Genomic DNA, 20,071 nt, shown 5'->3' on the forward strand with positions numbered 1-20,071 from the left:
ATTAATTTCTTTCACATAAAAATGAGAGTGATGAAAAAATTATTAATGATTAATTTTAGTGTAATTTTAAAATCACCTATATATTTTAAGAAAAATTATTATTTAATTTTTATAATATGAAGAAATTTACTGTTTAATTTTTTAATTTTAAAAAATATATAAAAATATTTTTGATATTTTAAAAAATTTATTAATTAATATTTTTGTTAATTTTATCAATTAAATATTATAAAAATATTTAAAATATTTTTAATATAAATAAATTAATTAATAATTTTTTTAAAAATTTGAGAAATTAATTAATAAATTTTTTAAAATTATAAAAATTAAGTAGTAAAATATTTAATAATAAAATTAATAAAAAAATTAAGTAATAAATTTTTTAAAATATTAAAAATATTTTAATGTATTTTTTAAAATTAAAAAATTAATTAATAAAATTTTCATAAATTAAATAGTAATTTTCTTTATATTTTAATGAGTTAGGATACAACAGTTAACAAGAAGATAATTTTCCTAATATTTAGCCAACGACAACAGTCACCTGTTGGCTGTTGGCTGTTGCCTGTAGAGACTCGGGGCTTTTTCCCTTCTGATCCCACTCCTAGTGCTTTTACCCTTAAAACGCGCCGGTTTCATCCTTCCAACAACGACCACGGCCATACGGGGGAAGAGTGTCGGAAAAAGATGGAAGAGAAGGCATGTAATTCTTATGCGTTTGCTAAGTAGTAAGTACAGCCAAAAGAGTTTATCATTCTCACATGTTTACTAATTCCTTTTCTTTGTGTTAGCTTTTCATTTTTCCTATCCTTTCTCCTCCTGCATTTTTCTGTCAAATTTCATTAGGGCATAGGAATTATCAGTTTTCAGTTTTTTTTTTTTTTTTTTTTTTGTAACAGAAAAGAAAGGTTGTTTAAGCTCAAAATTTTATTAATTCAACCAAACAATTTTCCGTTTGATTCATTTTCTCTGAGATTTCATATACAAATATAAATAATCCCATTTCCTTAATTTTATACTGTATTTAGTTGGGGCGACGAAGAGAGAAATAAGGGGAACAGAGATATGTAAATTACTTACCTGTTTGGGAAGAAGCGAAGGAAGTGTAAATAAAGGGGAGGAGGGAAAGGCTTACTTTCTTTCCCCTTGAATGCTAAATTTATTTTCTTTCCCCTTAAATGCTAAATTTTCTGTAGAAGTGAGTTAGTTCCTTAAAATTTGATATAGATTACCTATCCATTAGTTTACTTTCTAAACATGTAAGTTTCCTTCTTTTTTTTTTTTTTTTCTTTAATCTTTCCTCATCTTTCTATTAATTACCATTCTCTCATTTCATTGAGAAGGAGTTTTTAAATATATATGTATATATGCTATTCAAAATAATAATTTTCATGATTTAATACGTCAAATTTTCCTAATTTTCTCAAATTTTTTTATTTTTTAAAGGAAAATTCTGATTTGTTATATACTATTAAATTTTTAAAGAGTATGAAATTATTGTATTTCGTGGCATCTCCATTTCTTTTATTGTAAAGTGCTTGATATTGTTAAGGTTTGACTTTTGTTATTGTTTGAGCTTTCATTTTAAAAAAATATTATTTTAATATATTAATTAAATTATGAAAAATATTTATAAATTAAACTTAATGAATTTTAATTATAAAAATACAAAAATAATTAAATAATTATTTTAATAATATCTGAAATATTATTTCCCTCCCCCAAAAAAAACAGATTGAAGCGTCAATCTCAAACCATCCCTAAACCGTTAGTTCAATAATGATAAGTGCAAAATTCTTAAGGAAGCATGTGACTCTCTACATTTTCTCTACATTTAAAAATGAGAAAAATTTTTTTTATCTGGTTACGGAGGAAAGAAGAGAAATTACTCTTTAATTTACATATTGACGAGCATCTTACGGCTTAAAAGTGTGTGTTTCTAAGACAGAAGAAGTCCACGCTTCTGGCTGGAAAAAAGTCTAAAACTTGGACTGGTAAAAATGAGAATTGTGATCTTTCTGCCTAAACTTCTCTTGTTTTCATAGAACTTTTTGTTTTCTCCCCACCTCAATCCCAGCTTGTTCTCATAGATTGTAACTAGTGATTCACTGTCATTCTGTAATGGAAACTGTGACTGCTGTTGGTGGTGCTATCCTTACTGCTTATTTGCAAGGTCTGTTTGACAAGTTGGCCTCCCATGACTTTCTCAAGTATGCATGCCAGGAGAAAGTCCTCGCTGAAGTAGAAAAGTGGGAGAGTATGCTGAAGAAAATCTATGCTGTGCTTGATGATGCAGAGGAGAAGCAGTTGACTAATCGGTTGGTCAAAATCTGGGTTAGCGAGCTAAGAGACTTGGCTTATGATGTGGAGGATGTACTTGATGAGTTTGCTACTGAGGCTTTGCGACGGAGGTTGGTGGTAAAGCCTCTAGCTATTACAAGTAAGGTGCAGAAATCCATAACAACTTGTTTTGTTGGAGTAAATCCAAGAACTTTGAAGCTCAACGCTAAGATGCTTTCCAAGATGGAGGAAATTACAACCAGATTAGAAAATATCACAGCAGGAAAACATGACTTGGATCTACGAGAGACGACTGGAAGAAGCAGCAACTGTGTGAGAGAAAGACAGCCCTCAACATCTTTGGTAAATGAAGCTAAGGTTTATGGAAGAGAACCAGATCAGAAGGCAATACTTCTACTATTGAAGAATAAAGTAAGTAGTGCAGAAATCTGTGTTATTCCTATAATTGGTATGGGAGGGATAGGCAAGACAACTCTTGCTCAACTCATTTTTAATGATGCTACGTTACACTTTGATTTTAAATCTTGGGTGTCTGTGGGTGAGAATTTTGATGTTATTGGAATGACGAAAACAATTCTCCAGTCAGAAGATAGTGATGCCAAAGATTTAGATTCACTTCAAGTAAAATTGAAGGAGAAATTATCTGGAAAGAAATTTTTGATCATCTTAGATGACGTTTGGAGTGAGAATTATGATGATTGGACTCTCTTTTGTGGTCCTCTTGAGGCAGGTGCTCCAGGAAGCAGAATCATTGTCACAACTCGTAATCAAGGCGTTTCACTAATGATGGGTAATATTCCAGCTTATTCTCTGAAGGAGTTGTCAGATGATGATTGTCTGGCTGTGTTTGCTCAACATGCTTTGGGAGCAAAAGATTTTGATGCACACTCGCAGTTGAAGGAACTAGGGAAGAAAATTGCTAAAAGGTGTCAAGGATTGCCTTTGGCTGCTAAAGCCCTTGGAGGCCTCTTAAGAGGTAAGTTAAATTGCAATGTGTGGGAAGAAGTGTTGAATAGCAAGATATGGGATTTACCTCAGGAGAAAAATAGCGTTCTTCCAGCCTTGCGGCTGAGCTACCATCATCTTCCTTCCCACTTGAAACGCTGCTTTGCCTATTGTTCAATGTTCCCAAAAGACTACAAATTTGATAAGGAAGAGCTAGTTTTACTTTGGATGGCAGAAGGTTTTCTTCGACAACCAAATCAAATGAAGCCAATTGAGGACTTAGGCCATGAATACTTCAATGATTTATTATCAAGATCCTTTTTCCAACAGTCTAGCAGCAGTGATGCACAGTATGTAATGCATGACTTGATAAGAAACCTTGCTCGATCCATCAATGAGGAAATTTGCTTTAATTTGGATGATAAGCTAGATGGTGCAAAACCAAATCCAAAGGTGCGACATTCATCATTTTCTCGTCATGTTTGTGATATATCAAAAAGATTTGAAGTCTTCAATGAAATGAAGAGCTTAAGGACATTCTTGGCATTGCCAATCTTGCCATCAAATTATCAACAATTAAGTAGTAAGGTGTTGCATGAATTTGTGCCAAAATTAAGATGCTTAACGGTACTATCATTGGCTGGTTATTGTTTTGATGAGTTGCCAAGTTCTATTGGTGCCTTGAAGCATTTGCGGTACCTGAATCTGTCTCATAGTGAAATTACAATGTTACCTGAATCATCTAGTAAGCTCCTCAACTTGCAGACTTTGAAGTTACGTGGGTGCCGGAAACTTATTAAGTTGCCTACAGGTATCAGCAATCTGATAAACTTGCAGTATCTTGATATTAGTGAAACAGATAGTTTGGTAGAGATGCCACCTCATATAGGTAATTTGACAAATCTCCACTGCCTGCCTAAGTTTATAGTAGCTAAAGGCCATGGAGTCAGTATCATGGAGTTGATGAATTTATGTCATTTACATGGGGAGCTTCGAATTGCGGGGTTGCATAATGTGGCAAACGTTCGAGATTCAGAGCTTGTCAATCTAAAGGAGAAGCAGAACATTGATGCATTAACCTTGGAATGGATTGGTAACTCCCATGGTGTGCGGAGTTTAAGGGATGAACTGCAGGTGCTCCATTCATTAATGCCTCATCAAAATCTGCATAAACTTTCTATTAAATACTATGCTGGAACAGTATTCCCACTGTGGGTAGGGGATCCTAAATTCATTAATCTGATGCATCTAGAACTCTGCAATTGTCCAAATATCACATCTCTGCCAGCAGTTGGACAACTTCCCTTACTTCAGAAGTTGAGCATAGCAGGCATGGATCGAGTAAAAGAAGTGGGCATTGAGTTTTATGGGATTAATTCTTCTTCTGCTAAAGCTTTTCCATCTCTGGAGACTCTAACTATAAAGAATATGGTGGAGTGGGAACAGTGGTCGAGTGAAGAGCTTCAGCAAACATTTGTTAAACTGCGTGAACTTAGGATGAAAAATTGTCCAAAGTTGGTTGGGAAATTACCCAGGTCCTTTCCTTCCCTGGAAAAACTTGATATTTGTGATTGCCCACAATTAGCAGAGCTACCTGAAATCCTTCCATCTCTTCGCAAACTGAATGTTGAAAAATGTCAAGAGATGGTTCTCAGAAGTGCACGTGATCTAGTTTCCCTCACTACCTTAAAAATTAAGAGAATTTCAGGTCTTATAAGTCTACATGAAGTGCTTATACAAGCTTTGGTTGCAATTGAAGATATGGAGATTGTAGGTTGTCACGAGTTAATGTACTTGTGGCTAGATGGAAGTAATGTAAACAAACTTACTAGTATGAGACGTTTAGGTATCCAAAACTGTAAGCAGCTTGTATCATTGGTAGGGGGAGAGGAAGGGCTTTTGCCTTGCAATCTTGAAGTGTTGAGCATTCAAAAGTGTGGGCACCTGAACAAGCTCCCAGATGGGCTGCACAGCCTCACATCTCTCAGATTTCTAAGGATCTGTAGTTGTCCTAAGCTCGTATCCTTTCCTGCGACAGGTTTACCCAACTTTCTTAGGCATTTCATGATAATGGATTGTAATTCTTTGGTGTCCTTACCTGAGGGAATTATATGTCATGGTGATGGTGCCAATGAGATGTCTCATCTTAAGAAGTTGGCCATTGAAGGATGTTCATCTTGCATGTCCTTTCCAATGGGCAAGTTCCCTGATTCACTTAGAACTCTTACAATCTGCTTTTGCACAAACCAATTGTTAGAGTTGCAACATGATAAGTTCTTGCATCTAACTTACTTAGAAATAAAAGACTGTCATGAGCTAGAGTTTTTCCCAGAAGGGGGATTGCCCATCCCAACTCTTATCTATTTTACAATTTCAAGGTGTGAGAATTTAAAGTGTCTACCCCGTCAGATGCAAAACTTGGTGTCTCTTCAATATTTGGAGATAAGTGATTGTGGAGGTATGTTGTCCTTTCCAGGAGGAGGTTTTCCACCAAACTTAACTACGCTTCGAATAAGGGATTGCAAGAATTTGAGGCAGCCAATGTCTGAGTGGGGACTTCATAAACTCAACTTTCTTAAAAGACTTTCAATCAAAGGCACAAGTCCGAGTACAGATGTTGTTTCCTTTCCTGATGATGGTCTTTTGCTTCCAACTTCTCTAACCTTGCTTTGGATAGATGGACTTCAGAATCTAAAATGCATATCCAGGGGCCTCCAAAGCCTCACCTCTCTTGAAAGTCTATGGATTTGGAATTGTCCTAAACTCCATTCCTTACCGAAGGAGGGCCTCTCTGCCACACTTGGATTCCTAGAAATCTTATCCTGTCCTCTTCTTAAACAACGGTGCTTAAATAGGAAAGGAGACTATTGGCCTGTCATTTCTCACATCCCCTGTGTTACTATAGATTCAAAAAGGTCTGGGATGCCCTTGAACCCATGGTTTATGGCACATTACTTGGTCCAAACTTGGGATCATGCTTAATAGCTTCGCCATCAGTGTACTTTTGTTTCAAGTAATTTTCATGGTCTATTTATTGTTTTATTTCATTTATTTCTCTCCCAGTAAGATACATCTCACTTCTTGCTTTCATTTCTCTTACATTTTGTACAGCATGCAGTTAGAACATGAAGTTTTCTTTTGAAGATTGGTCCCTCTTGGTACTCTTCCCCTTTATTCCATTTTGGCAATAAAAGAATGTTGAACTTAAATATAGTATATTCTCTTTTTTGCTTATGATGCATCATTTTTTTGTCCCTGTAGTTTTCCTCGTAAATTTGTTTGTTCAAGCAGAGTTATGAGCGTTCCTACTTAGATGCATTTTCGCCTTCAAGTGTGGACTTAAATAAGTAAACTGAACGTTAAAGTTCATGGTAAGTTGTATATTTCAAGCATCATTTTTCATTTAGTATAACTTGGGCAAGGCCTTGTACTAGTTTGCAGTTGCAGATACTTGCATCTAGCTTTCAAACTTGGCAGCTGATAGGCGGTTGTCGAAGCCGTCAAAAATAAACCTATTAAACAATCAACAATAAACTTGTAGATAGTGGCAATAGGGTCGAACCACAGGGAATTGACACTAAAGATCTTCCTAATAATAACCAAGATAAGTAAATAACAAATAATTAAAAGAGGGGGGTTTTGAGTTGATGGATTAACACTAAATAACAAAAGAAAGCAATAATTTAAAGATGAGTAAATCAATAAGAGAAAAGCTTCTAGTTGAAGTATGGATCTTAATTCAGATTGTTTAGAATTGATCATTGATTCTTTAACTCTCCTATTTATTCCAATAAATTAGTTTTGGATGTGGAAGACGCTTCTCACAATCCAAATTCCTCCTTAGTTCTAGTTTGATTAGGAAACGTTCGCTAACCAAACACTAATCAACAAGTTGCCAAGGAACGTCCTTGGGGCATTGTAGCATCGAACAACTGTTGACTGCATTAAGACTTAGAGAAACCTAATTCTATCCTTGCCAACCGCGTGGTCAAGTTTAGATTATGCAATTTGATTAAATGTGTATTTGAACAACCTAAGCAATTACGGACCTAAATCATTCAAACAATATTACTTAAGCAATTTAAAAGCAATGGGCCCTTATTGATTCTAAAAGCAAAGTAATAATTATGGAAAGATCAAATTGCATAAATATTGAAAGCAAACAAGAGTTTAACAATGGAGTTTTAAATCTCCCAATTCATCACAAAATCTGAAATTCACCAACTTCAACTAGAAAAGAAAGAGTTTAGCCACTCATGGTGGACTAAATACACAAAAGGATGAAAAGAAAAGAAAAGTGAAGATGCTGGAGAGTTTCTGGCGAGTTGAGTTACTGAACAGAAGATGCCTTTGCTGGTTTTGAGACTCCCCTTTTATAGCTGAAGAATTCTCTAGGGTTTTGAAATCCCTTTTTGATTTGGTGTTGGACTCCTCTTTTGATGTTGAATTTAATTGCAATTGGATTTCCTTGGATGAGAAGCTCTTTCGTGGCTCTTGGATTTGTGTTGGAAGTTATTGGATTGGATTTGGACTTCTGAAAATTCAGATTTCTGTTTGCTGCCCATTTTCCCGCTCTGCTGTAATTTTCTGCTGTCAGAGTGATTTGCCCGGTGCTTTGACCAGTTTCCTCAAGTGATTGGGCAAATCACTGGGCAGATCGCTTTTCTGTGAGTCAGTACTCTATGTCTTCTGCGAGTGATTTGGCCAGTGATCTTCGAGTTTCTTGGGCAAATCACTGCCTATATCACTGCTGTCTGTTGTCTCCGGGTTTCTGCTTTAGCTTTGATCTGGGCAGTGACTGGAGTAGATTTTTGGGCAAATCACTGGGCAAATCACCCTTTTGTAAATTTTCTGCACTTTTTCTCCAATTTTGCAATTTCTTCCTTTTCTGTAAAAACAAGATAAAAACCATAAATTAAACTAAAAAATGTGTAAATAAGCAATAATAATTATGATAAAAATGTGGCTAAATTATGCTTGATCAGCAGCATTTGAGACGGTATAATATATTAATTATAGCATCAACCTATTTTTAAGCTTTGCGCAGAAAAAATGATAGTGGAGGAAGAAAATCTGGCCACGGCTTAAGGAGTTATCGAAGAGGAAGCTCAAGAAATCAAGCAAGATGTGAATGAATTTCAAAGAAGCAAACCCCAAGCCCCCAGCCCCCAATATGAGTCATCCAAAGGAAGACTTTATCAATCATCCATCGTAAAGGACAACTACAAGAGCTCAACTTTGTGCCTAATTGGGTAATATAGCCTTTGTTTCTCAATAGAACTGAAAGCACATGTTGACAATTAAAATGATGAAAGCTGGATTCGACCTTGATCAAAGAAACAAGGTATGAAAAACCATGTTCCCAGACATTTATAACATAATTACCTTCTAGTGTTCAATGATGAATTCTGCAGAGTTTTATTTTTCTTCTTTCCTTTTCCAATCTATCTATAAGCTTGAGAAAAATCCTGACAAAATAATTACCTTTCATATTCTAATTGAAGACTGCAGAATTTTCTTTCGTTCTTTTCTCTTGTTCTTAATTCTTTTGAAGTAGATGTATTACCTTGTGTAACCCATTTGATTTTTTTCTTTAATTTTTTTTATTTATACCTTTACTTTCTGAAATTTGTCATATCTAGCTCATACACCCTCCCACACAGTGTTATCGATTCACAGACCTTCTAATTGTTTTCAAATGTTAAGCATGTTTATGAAGCTTCATTTTCTGGACCAATATTCTTGTGTACTAAGATAACTGAGATTCTTTTCAGACAAAATATATGCTGTGAAAGTTGTTTCTGCTGCGAAAGTTGTTTCTACTGCTTCCAGATTTTCTGGTGCTACGAGTATCTGACTGTTTTTATCTACATGGTCTTAGATCTCACTGTTGTTACTTCTAGTTAACTGTTTTGCCATGAATGCTTTTTTTTTTCTGTCCCGTTTTTTTTTGTCAGCAGTAACGGGCTTAAGTAAGATCATGTATCACTGGGAACCAAACCATAGTTTCCTAGTACTCTGTGCATCTATAAGAAAAAAATAATGTGCATGTTTAACCACTTTATGTTGCATTACATCCTGTGATATAGTGGTGTATTGACAAAGTTAACAATTTCAGGTTCTAGAGTAGATTTCAGTAGTTGCTTTTTCCCTGCCCTGTCATTTCCTTATTCATTTTCTGAGGGGACTTTTGAATATTATCTAGTTAATCTAATTATTTTATAAGCACGTTACGGAAAACGACCATACAGGGTGATTATGGTGTAATGGTAAAGTTTCTCTATTTGTTACCTGGAGGTCACAGGATATGAGATGTTCCGTTTGTTGGATCATGCTTTATTATTGGAAACAAACAAGAGAAAGCAACTCACTAATGTAAACAGAAAACCATGATTATAACGTTTCCTATCTGATTGTTATATTTTCATATCTGCATTATTTGGGTTGAGCACAGGTTTAAATAAATATCCCTTAAATTTTCATTTCCAGGTTTCTACTTCAATCCTCTATGTGGTGTTTCGGATTGCCTTGATGAAGAATTGATAGGACATCGGGACTTCTCAAATTTGTATGCTGTCATTGCGATACTTGGATATATTGCTTCACTTTTGGAACCTGTAAGGTTCAGGCTTTCACTCGTCTTCTACTTTCCTTTACCATCATTATCTGACTTTTTGTGGTTATGAAAAATATTTGGCCATCAATATCCATGATGAATTATTCTAAGTGGATATCTTAGTAAAGCAGCTGAGGTAAACCTTTTCTTTTTCTAATTCGGAACAGGAAGCTTCTGCTGAACAAATTTACTTTGAAATCCTACAAAATGGAATCTTGTGCCAGAGGACAAGACGGAGAAAGCAGTGGAAGTTATATCCAATACTTGCTGAGACATTGAGGCTGTGAAGATCACTTGTGAGACTTATATGAGGTTGCAGGTTTGGGTCTGGAACCGCTTCTCAAGAGTAGAAATGTATAGTAAAAAAAGGGCAGAGAAAAGGCCAACGGCTAGCAGTGGCCACAGGCCAAGTGACAACTGGAAGGGTCATTGGTTCCTACCTCAGAATCGGCACCAAATTGGGACCCCCACAGTCAAGGATCCTCCCTTCAAATCTGAACCGGACTGGAACTTGTAATGGCAGAAAATTTCATCATATTCCTCACATTCATCCTGTTGTGTACTTGCAACTTGATCACATGTCTTCCCTGATCTTCAGTGTTGAGGAATTTCTTTAAGGCGATTGGCCATTTGAGCCAAATAATAGGTGCAGAAGTAGATACACGTTCCGTGGATTTGTATAAACTTCATGATTAATTGAAAGAGAAATTTAGCTGTGTGAAACGAATTCTTCTTGACTTGTGGGAAATGTTAAAGATGCTCTAACCCTTCATTTTTTTTTATTTGGTATAAATTAAAAATTTTGGTGAGTAATAATAGTCACTAATGAAATTTGTTGTTCGGAAGGAGTTGTATTTTTTCGTTCTTATTATGCAATTTTTGAATTTAAAATTTAAAATTTAAAATTTTTAAATTTAAAGATATATTACTTGAATAATGCGAATAATTTAAAAGTTAACGTTTCAAATCTGTTGTTTGAATTATATAAAAGGAAATTGTATATTTAAATTTACTTTCATAATTCATACAAATAAAGAATTTTATATACTAGTGGCTGATGTCAAAGCTCTTAAAATCTTTTTTCATTTTGTTAAAAGGTCAAGTGAATTTAATGAGATTGCATTCCAAAGCTATCAGAGTAGCTAAAATTACAACGGAAATTGTAAATTACACAATTCATACATGAGCCAATCATGCGGTAACAAGTTTCTTCAGCACAGTTTAGTTACGATATCTGCCAACATATTCAGATGTCGCGATATATGCTGGAAGGAGACTTATTGCAAATCAGAAGAAACTTGCAAAATAAAAACTATTGATGCCCTAATTTCGAAAGGCATTGTGTAATAAGAGTTCTGAAGTGCCCAATATAGAGTATAGGAATCTGTTTCACAAAGTAAAGGTGAAAGCCCAAAAGACAGCCAATCTGATGCCAATGCCATTAATAGAGCTTGCGCTTCCTTTGCTAAAACCTATGAATACTATATGCATTTGGCAATACCATAGACAATATGTGCCATATTATTAGAGATAATTCCAGCTATAGTCGCAGGAGAAAACTAATCTTCCAACGAGACATCACAATGTAATTTAAAGGAGCTAAAAAGATGTGGATCCAAAGCATCGAGAAGAAGAGTTCACAAAGGATCCAAAGCACTTGTGGGCTTCTTGCATGATAAATTAGTAATTTGCATGTGTACTATGACAGGTAGAAATCAATTATTCTTTTGGAGTTCTATCAATTGATAATTATGGGAATCTTATTTTCTATAGCAATTTCCAGTATGGTCTACAAATATGACAATGAAAGTTACAAATACTTAGGTAGCTTAACTCCTGGATTTAAGAAAGTTTTGGTTGAAGAGAGAAGCAAAACAATTTTGTGGAAAAGCTTTGATTATCCTATAGATAGTCACCTTTCAGGACTGAAACTTTGCTTGAATCAAAAGGCAGGTTTGAGCAAGTCCCTAAGTTCATGGAGATTACAAGAGACTACTTGATTGAGATCAACCCAAAAGGATCACCACAAGTCTTTCTCTCTAAGAGCACAACCAAGCATCCCATGGCCATTCTAAAGTTATGTGGAGTTTATAAACTTTACTTTCATCAACAATGAAGATGAAATTATTTACCTTGGTATGGACCGAAATCTCCTAGGGACTGGAATATTCTGAAGGACGCATCAGGTGCATAGGTTAGGAAGTGGCTAGAGTCTTCATACTTCTGTAGCAGTTTGGATGGCCATGAACATGAGTACTATGGACTTATTAGCTTGGTACACCATCCATTTTGATGAGGTGATATTTCAAGCTTCTATAATACTTGTCTGATTTTAAATTGATTATTCAGAGTAAGTTTACTCTTCTAAACATGATTGCAGGGTCAATTGTCCAATAAATAAGAGGTAGCCATTAAGAGGGTATCTAAAAGTTGAGGATAAGGAATAAAAGAATTTAAAAATTCAACAGAAGAACCTTGTGAAACTTCTAGGATGTTGTATTGAGGGAGAAGAATGAATGTTAGTTTATGAATATTTGCCAAACAATCCATATTCTACATGTTAATTATGTGAACTGCATAGGTGTGCGAGTTGTAGAAAGAAGATAGTTGATCCATTAGTGAATGAATTATATTTCTCTTATGCATCCAAATTGGACTCTTATATGTGCAAGAAGATACGAAAGATAAACCAACCATTGCAAATACTTTGCATTCTTCCTCAAAAAAATGTAATTCTAAAACAAAACAATTGGATTCAGTAAATGAGTTAGCGATTTTCGATGCTATAAGTATAGCATCTAGTTGGGATGTCAAAAAAAAAAAAGAATGGCATTGTTTTAGATGTTATTAAAATAAATTACTTTAAAGTTCTTAAACTATTTAAAAAGATATTTTTCATAACAACAGCTATAATTACTACAAAAGTCTAGATAGAATGCTGATCGAGAGACTAAAAAGATGCTTCTTTTGTTTTTGAGAAAGTATAATAATATTTTTTTTAAATCATATATATTTAAAAATTATTAATTCAACTAATTTAAATTTAAAAGAATTAATATATAGAAGAGTATAACGCTCCGTCATAATTTTTAAACGTATAATTTTATATTTAAGACTAAAACTCTAATGATTAAGTAAAATGAAATCCGTTATTCTTTCTCAACTTTACTTTTGTGAATTGAAGAAGCACAAATTCAATAGCATTTGAAATTCTTATAAATAAAAACATGCTAAATATATGGATTAATTTAATTCTGCGGATGAATAATTTCATTTTATCATATACCCAATAAAGAATAAAAAAAAATGTTATATTTAACTAATAAAATAATTGTGATATAACCAAGCTTAGAAATAGTGAATGATATTTCAATATAAATTACTTATAAACCACTAAAACTTTAATAATAGTTAAATTTGTATTTTATGAATTTAATTAAAGTTAGAAAAAATATATCTGTTTCATTTGTGCAGCCATGAGATCAGTGGCTTAGATACTGAGAAGAAAGTTGCGGTAGCATTGTCAAACAATTGCTGACCACTGCAGATCAAAACAAAAAGAAACAAATATTTTTGTACAGCCCAACGACAGTTGGCTTTCGTTTACCAGTGACATTAAATTTATCCATGCCACGATAGGAGTGAAACAGCTGAATTACGAGCTCTGTACGTATTTAATTTCAATTCACCTCTTCAACTAATGAACGACTACCAAATTTTGTAAACAATTTACCAATTTCATAACTCCCCTACCACCTTCAATTTTTATATGAAAAAAAATATTTAATTACTTTTTATACACAACATTTTATGTTTGACGAATAAAATTGAAAATGAAATTTCTGTAAAATAATTTAACTATAGTTGTAGTCCTATTTGTGAAAATCAAAATTTGTCATCTAATTTGAGATTTTAGATAACTTATCTATCAGAGACTATTAAACCGGGACTTAATCATGACTCGACAACTAAATTTAAATAAAAATTGATCTCTAAGAAATTAAAATGGCATTTTATCAAAAAAAGTGGTACGCCCAAAATATGAAACATGCAAACAAGTGCAGTGCAATAAACAGCAAAATTTTAATATAGAATAATGAGAAGTTACATGGAGAATCCTTAAACCAGTAAACAAGATACCTACTGAATCAAAAAATAAAATAAAATAAAAAATTCCTGACTACCACATTAATAAGAAACCCAACAAAATTCACATGAAAAAACAAACCAGCGAACACCATCAAGGAAATACATTATCCAGTTCAATCCACAAAAACAGTAACATATAGCTGGAGAGCAAGGAGGAAAGGGAGAAAAAAAAAAAAGAGAGAGAGAGAGATGTGGCGATAGCCAACTGCCGAGGCATTGTCCTGAATTGTCTGACGGTTAGATTTTCCCTTAACCAGCCCCATCAAGCAGTAATTTAAGTTTAATATCGCAGAGGAAAAGAACAAATCAGCTTTTACAAGATGGGAACACAATATATCAAATTTAGCATTAGAATTCTAGTTGAATCATTATAAAATTATTTTCCCAACATTACTCATGCCTAGTGCAATGAACACATAAGCTTTAGTCACTTGCAGCTGACAAGAACACAAAGAAGTAGCAATATCAAGCAACTTGGTGTATGCACCACATAAGCAAAGCACAATCATTTAATCACGGGCATTAGAAACAACTTCAGCAACTTGCAAAGAAAATTTTAAGGACAACCTACGGCAGTATAATAGATATTTGTCTGCACATGACATTAGGCAAGCTTACAAGTCAAAGCAGGTCTTTTGGAATTGATCCCAAGCCAGCAACACACATAGGCAGCCATCATCAATATCAAAACTGCTAGTATCATTACCGACCCGATCCCATCAACAAGGGCAGCAACAGCCCGCTACAGATGGTTTATTCATTAGTACTCGCATAAGTTACCCTCGAACCCATGAATATGAAACAACAGAACAGGCATCAGCTGCCACTTCACAGCTACCATCACGGACTCGTATGCTACTTGCTACATTAAGCAACATGAGTCAAACTTCACATGCTAAACATGGTAAAACTCTAATGAATGCCCCAAACAAATAATTAAACCAAAACATGTTACCATGTACAATTAAGTGCAGCATATTATGTTTGATTTTAGTATCAGCAAAAGAACTACTGTGTAACAGGTCCCATTTCATGTGCAGCATCAGCTACAGGTAAACACGTTCATCTTGTGTCGACCTTCTAAACCACCACAGCAACTACTATCCCAAATGAGGAACATTTTCCCAAAGTAAAACAAATGCCACAGGAAAATCAGGTCCACATCAGACACCTGGATGACACAAAGTGCTTCAAAAACCAAGGTGACTTCATTTCTTACCAATCATTAGATAATTTTGAGTTACCACTATCACGATCATCCATCTACATTTTACATACAGCATCAACAGCCACAAGAGCCACAACTTCAACATTCTGGACATCAGCCCCCATAGGAATCTTCCAGGGAACAGCTATAAAATCCAATAAATGATTTATGGTAAATCAGGACTTCTATGAAATGAGCCACATGCAAACAACAGTCACAGTTTGAAAACAGGATCCACATAGATCAAAAATGAAAGCAAGACAGGAAGAAAAAGGGAAATAAAACATAATAATATAGCTTACAAAACAAAATATTTTACGAATACTAGAACAGAAACCTACAAAAGAAAGGTCCATACATACCAAGCTGACAAAGTAAAGGATGCATAAAGTTCAACATAGAAATATTTAGGCACCAAAACAGATCCAACCCTACCAAAACTAGCTCATAAAAATTCTGACTAGAACACTCATGATGCTCATTGGTCTTCAACATTAGTAACATGGCCATGAGAAATGCACTAGTCATGTCTCCATAAAATTTCCCATGCAACCCGCAAGTTCATTCCTACAAAAAGGGAGGGAAAAGAAACAAATACATAGATAAGTAATCAAACTATGAGTGCAAAAAGATGATGGGAGGTGAAACAACTCACATCAACATCTGAATTTCGTGGGGATGGGCTACGAGAGGCGGCATGTCGACCTCTAGGCGAGGCACTTCGTGGAGTTGGGGAACGATCATCACGACTGCGTCTATCCGGGCTTTCAGCCTTAGGGGGAGAATTCTTGCGGGGGGAAGAACTCCTTTGAGGGCTTGGACTACGTCTAACAGGGGATGCACTGAGATATAGATAAACACCATCAAATGATGATAACGATAATAACAATGATAACAACAAAAATAAGAAATAAGGATGGAAGGTATAATCACAAAAATAGAATAAACAATAATGCAAGGATAACAAAGAATCAACTCCTTAAGTCAACAAGGGTGCATTTATTAGCAAAGTAGTAAACCTATCCGCTGATCGACTGCCACTCCTCCGCTCATCATCATAACGTCCTCTACCCCGTCCTCTAGAGTAATCAGGACTGGCACTGCGACTCCTGCTCCGACGACGATAGTCTCTGTCCCTTCCACGATTCTTGTCACGCTCATACCTGTCCAAACTCCTGCTACGACTTCTCTTCTTATGGTCTTTATCTTTATAGTCATCTCGGTACCTGAAGATTTGAAACATCCACCAAAAGGAAACAATATGGTGACTCAGTGACACACTAGCCTATATATAAAAGCTTAAAGATCACAAATAAAGGCATCACCAAGGGAACTCTCTCCAGCCTCAAATGAATTTTAGCACCATCACATTAACCTATATCTATCTATCAACGCGCATACACACACAAAAATCAGAGAAGGATCACATATGTTAGCTCACAAGAACAGAGAAGGATCACATATTTTAGATTTGTGGTCTTGACCATTAAGTGATATTCTTGTTGGCTTAAAGCAGCAACACCTGTTCTTCAAACTTAAATGAACAGGGAAAGATTAAAAAAGTATGCATTCCATGTGAACAGGTAAGAAATACCATTATTGCCACAAAAACAGAGGAAAGGGGGAAGAATGCTGATATGAATGTAATATTGTTCCAAACGACACACCCAAACTCATCCTTGGCCCAAAACAAAAAAGCCAACAAAGAGAAAAGGAGGAATGTCTACCTTCTTCGGGGACTACGGCTCCGTGATCTGTGCCTTGACCTTGGAACAGATTCGACAATCCTTCCTTTATGACTGGTACAAAATAACAATGATTGATTAAGCAAATCCAGACAAAAAAAAAGCATCATTATTTATAATAGTAAGGAATTATACTCATGGTACTCCACAGGAGATGAGGGCAGTCTTACAATGAATCATTCAAGTGCTTTTGTGACAAAATTGGAGTTATAATAGGAGAACAATTTATTAACAGGGAACTTACATCCTCTCGGCATTGGGTCCATATTTTGCAAACTGAACTGTTATCTCACGCCCATCAACAACTCTTCCTGAAAAAATAAATATTAGGGAAATAAGAATGCATGTCTGCAGACATATATCGGAAAAGTGGGAAAAATTAACAGGTACCATCTAGCCTATCCACTGCCTTTTGTGCCTCATCCGCATACTTGTAGCGCACAAATGCAAAGCCACGAGAGTCACCAGTCCTAAACAATAACATCAACAATAAGAAGCATTTGTTTAAAAAGGTGAAAGGATTAAGCTAGACAAAACTCATTGTCCATTTAATATTAATACAAAAAGAAAAAATATAAGGTTAACATCCTTAATTTGCGTCTAGCAACCTTTACTCCATGAACCCATTACCCCAAAGTGAAAATTTTTTGGGTGTACAATAAAACAGTACCACATGCGTTGACATGCCAAAACCCAAGCCGCAAATTAAACAGCATGTGCTCAAATTTTTTATTAAAACATTCAAAATAGAAAACATAACATGATAATACTCCACAACTTAGATACTGATACACTAGTTGTATCACTTGATAGCATTAAATCAAATATGAAGTACCTACTGCAAATTACATAATCAAAAGTCGCCGTTTTATTCAAATTTTGCTTTGAGAAAATGGCCATAGCATGCCCTTCACCCCTTCCAAGGTTTGCAACAATAACAGACGTGCCCACTAGTTATGCGTGGAAATCGAAACCACAAATCCATATATAAGATTGATACATTCCCATCGACATTGACCAGTCTCTACATTCCCTCATTCAATAAACAATCATTTCAATTTTTTTCAAGGAATAAATATAATCAAAATTTGTATTACGGGATTTTCAACAAGAGATCCATAGAAAAAAAAAAAAAAAACGCAATCGCACGCAAAATTGTAAATGATAAAATTCAATTTTTAAAAAAAAAAGGAAATTGGGAATCACCTTCGATCTCTGGGGATGAAGATGTCAACTACCTTCCCGTACTTGTCAAAAAGCGGAAACAAATCATCAGCAGTAGTACCTAATCAAGCAAGAAACCATAATCCATAACTAAAAGAACCCCAACAGAAAATCAGCAGGAGAGAGAGAGAGAGGTGGGTACTTACGGAAGGTGATGTTGAGGACAAGGAGAGAGTAGGTGTCAGAGATATCCGGAGGGCCAGACCTGCCGAAGTGAGACATTTTTGGTTTCTAGAGAGTGGATGCAGAGAGAGAGAGCGATAGAAGATTGAGATAGGATTAGGGTTTGTAAGCTTTTCGGTGGAATAACTATCTTTAACATTCGGCTTTGTATATATGTAATAAGAGTACGTAATTGCCCTTAGATTTTCCGTTTATTTCTCTTTTCTGCCATTATCCTTTCATAATTAAACAATTGGCTAAAATGTCAATTTCATCTCGTGATCCAAATTCTACTAGATATATAACTCACAGTTTAAGATTAATGACAAATTTATTTTGCCTTTTTAAAAATAATTCAAAGGCAAATTGAACAAAATATAAAATTTAACATTTTTAATCCTTGTTATATAATTTAACAGTAAATTAAATATTTTGGCCGTTAATAATTTATTAATAGTAGTGTCCTATTTTAAGAGATAAAAATTATTCACTAAAGAATAAAATTATATAATTATTTATTTATTAATTATTATCTGTAATACATTTATTATTTATTTATTAGAAAATTGAAAAATATTTTAAAAAATAATAAGAATATTAATTTTCTTTTACCATGTAAAATACATTTGCATTAAAAGCACAATAACCATAAAAAAGCAAGTTACATTAAAGTATAGAATGTGGCTGGTCCGTTTGTAAAACCAAATGGCATAATGTGGCTGGTGCGTTTATAAGACTAAAGGGCATAATAAGGGATTCAAATAATTCATACCTCGTTATACATGTAGTTTTCGATTTATCTCCATCGACAATTTCAACTCAAAAAATCACTCAAGTTGTATATCACTTAATTTAATCTATCGAACTAAGTCAGTCTTAACTTCTCAATGGATGGCTCAAAATTAGTCCACAACCCAAAATAGAAATCTAATAACGAAAGTCATTCAACTCTTATCAGAAAGAAGTATTGTCTATCATCGACAACATCGATAACGAGATAGAAAAATAGCTAAAGAGATACCAACAATTGTGATTGGCTTGCATGCAAAGAAAAATAAGTAAACAACAACACAACAAATACAATCGACTGTCAAGACACCTCCATAATCAGCACTATAGCCAAACCTCACAAGCCCACCATCGATTATCGTCGCAGACTTTAAAGGCCATCATCATTGTTTATAAAAAAAAAAGACCGATCCATGACACTTTCACTCTCTAGATAGATATGAAGTAGTCAAATAAAATCTCTCGTGTTTTAACACTAAAAAATTCATTGTCTCATATTTAATCGATAATCAAATTTAAACCCATATAAACTAAATATAACTGAATGAATAAAACAAATCAAAAAACCAAAGAAAAAAAAAATATACTTACTGACGATATTGAACTCGCTCAACCTAAAGACAGAAGAGTCCAGTAGTCGGTCGCATTCTTATTATTCTCCTCTCTTTTTTTCTTCTCTCTTCACTAACGTCTTTTTATGAGCTTATTTTTTTAGGCCTATTACTAAGATTAATAAAGGCAGAGCTTATTTTTTTAGGCCTATTACTAAGATTAATAAAGGCATGCATATTTTAGTCTATTATATATATATATATATATATAATATGATAGTATTTGAAATTTTCAATTAATTTTTATTAGAAAGTTTTAGAAAAGTATTGGAAATAAGATAGGAAGGAATAACCCAATCATTATTTGATTTTTTTATTTTAA

The 20,071-nt window shown here is 34.3% G+C and overlaps 2 protein-coding genes across 13 annotated transcripts; one reads left to right on the forward strand and one right to left on the reverse strand.

Moving 5' to 3' along the window:
- The first annotated feature begins 520 nt into the window (after positions 1-520).
- On the forward strand, positions 521-10,704 carry LOC110600638 (putative disease resistance RPP13-like protein 1). Of its 7 annotated transcripts, XM_021737516.2 has the most exons (7): positions 521-728; positions 2,224-6,259; positions 6,358-6,404; positions 6,508-6,617; positions 8,284-8,590; positions 9,736-9,863; positions 10,030-10,704. In XM_021737516.2, exon 2 carries the CDS (start codon positions 2,260-2,262, stop codon positions 6,226-6,228), a length of 3,969 nt encoding a protein of 1,322 aa, XP_021593208.1. In that variant the 5' UTR covers positions 521-728; positions 2,224-2,259; the 3' UTR covers positions 6,229-6,259; positions 6,358-6,404; positions 6,508-6,617; positions 8,284-8,590; positions 9,736-9,863; positions 10,030-10,704. The 7 variants fall into 7 exon arrangements, with proteins under 7 accessions (XP_021593208.1, XP_021593205.1, XP_021593203.1 ...); XM_021737513.2 differs by lacking the exon at positions 521-728 and having other exon boundaries at positions 739-6,259; positions 9,736-9,868; XM_021737511.2 differs by lacking the exon at positions 521-728 and having other exon boundaries at positions 739-6,259.
- Positions 10,705-13,921: 3,217 nt separating this feature from the next.
- On the reverse strand, positions 13,922-18,501 carry LOC110599661 (serine/arginine-rich splicing factor SC35). Of its 6 annotated transcripts, none has more exons than XR_006348522.1 (10): positions 18,334-18,501; positions 18,170-18,248; positions 17,354-17,433; positions 17,208-17,274; positions 16,946-17,017; positions 16,238-16,444; positions 15,874-16,060; positions 15,654-15,785; positions 15,256-15,363; positions 13,922-15,182 (listed from the first exon to the last, which is right to left on the reverse strand). XR_006348522.1 is itself a non-coding variant. In XM_021736165.2 (8 exons), exons 1-8 carry the CDS (start codon positions 18,407-18,409, stop codon positions 15,780-15,782), a joined length of 774 nt encoding a protein of 257 aa, XP_021591857.1. In that variant the 5' UTR covers positions 18,410-18,501; the 3' UTR covers positions 15,482-15,779. The 6 variants fall into 6 exon arrangements, 1 of the variants encoding a protein (XP_021591857.1); XR_006348523.1 differs by having other exon boundaries at positions 13,922-14,873; positions 15,231-15,363; XR_006348521.1 differs by having other exon boundaries at positions 13,922-15,108; positions 15,231-15,363.
- Positions 18,502-20,071: the final 1,570 nt, after the last annotated feature.

Source organism: Manihot esculenta, chromosome 14 (assembly GCF_001659605.2).
Source record: "Manihot esculenta cultivar AM560-2 chromosome 14, M.esculenta_v8, whole genome shotgun sequence".
In the NCBI taxonomy this organism is placed as follows: Eukaryota; Viridiplantae; Streptophyta; class Magnoliopsida; order Malpighiales; family Euphorbiaceae; genus Manihot; species Manihot esculenta.

Coding starts and splice junctions, on each gene's coding strand:
- LOC110600638 (XM_021737513.2), top strand. CDS start 2,122: ATGGAAACTGTGACTGCTGTTGGTGGTGCTATCCTTACTGCTTATTTG.
- LOC110599661 (XM_021736165.2), bottom strand. CDS start 18,409: ATGTCTCACTTCGGCAGGTCTGGCCCTCCGGATATCTCTGACACCTAC. Junction 18,249..18,333: donor TGTCCTCAACATCACCTTCC/GTAAGTACCCAC, acceptor TTGCTTGATTAG/GTACTACTGCTGATGATTTG. Junction 17,018..17,207: donor GGACCCAATGCCGAGAGGAT/GTAAGTTCCCTG, acceptor ATTTTGTACCAG/TCATAAAGGAAGGATTGTCG.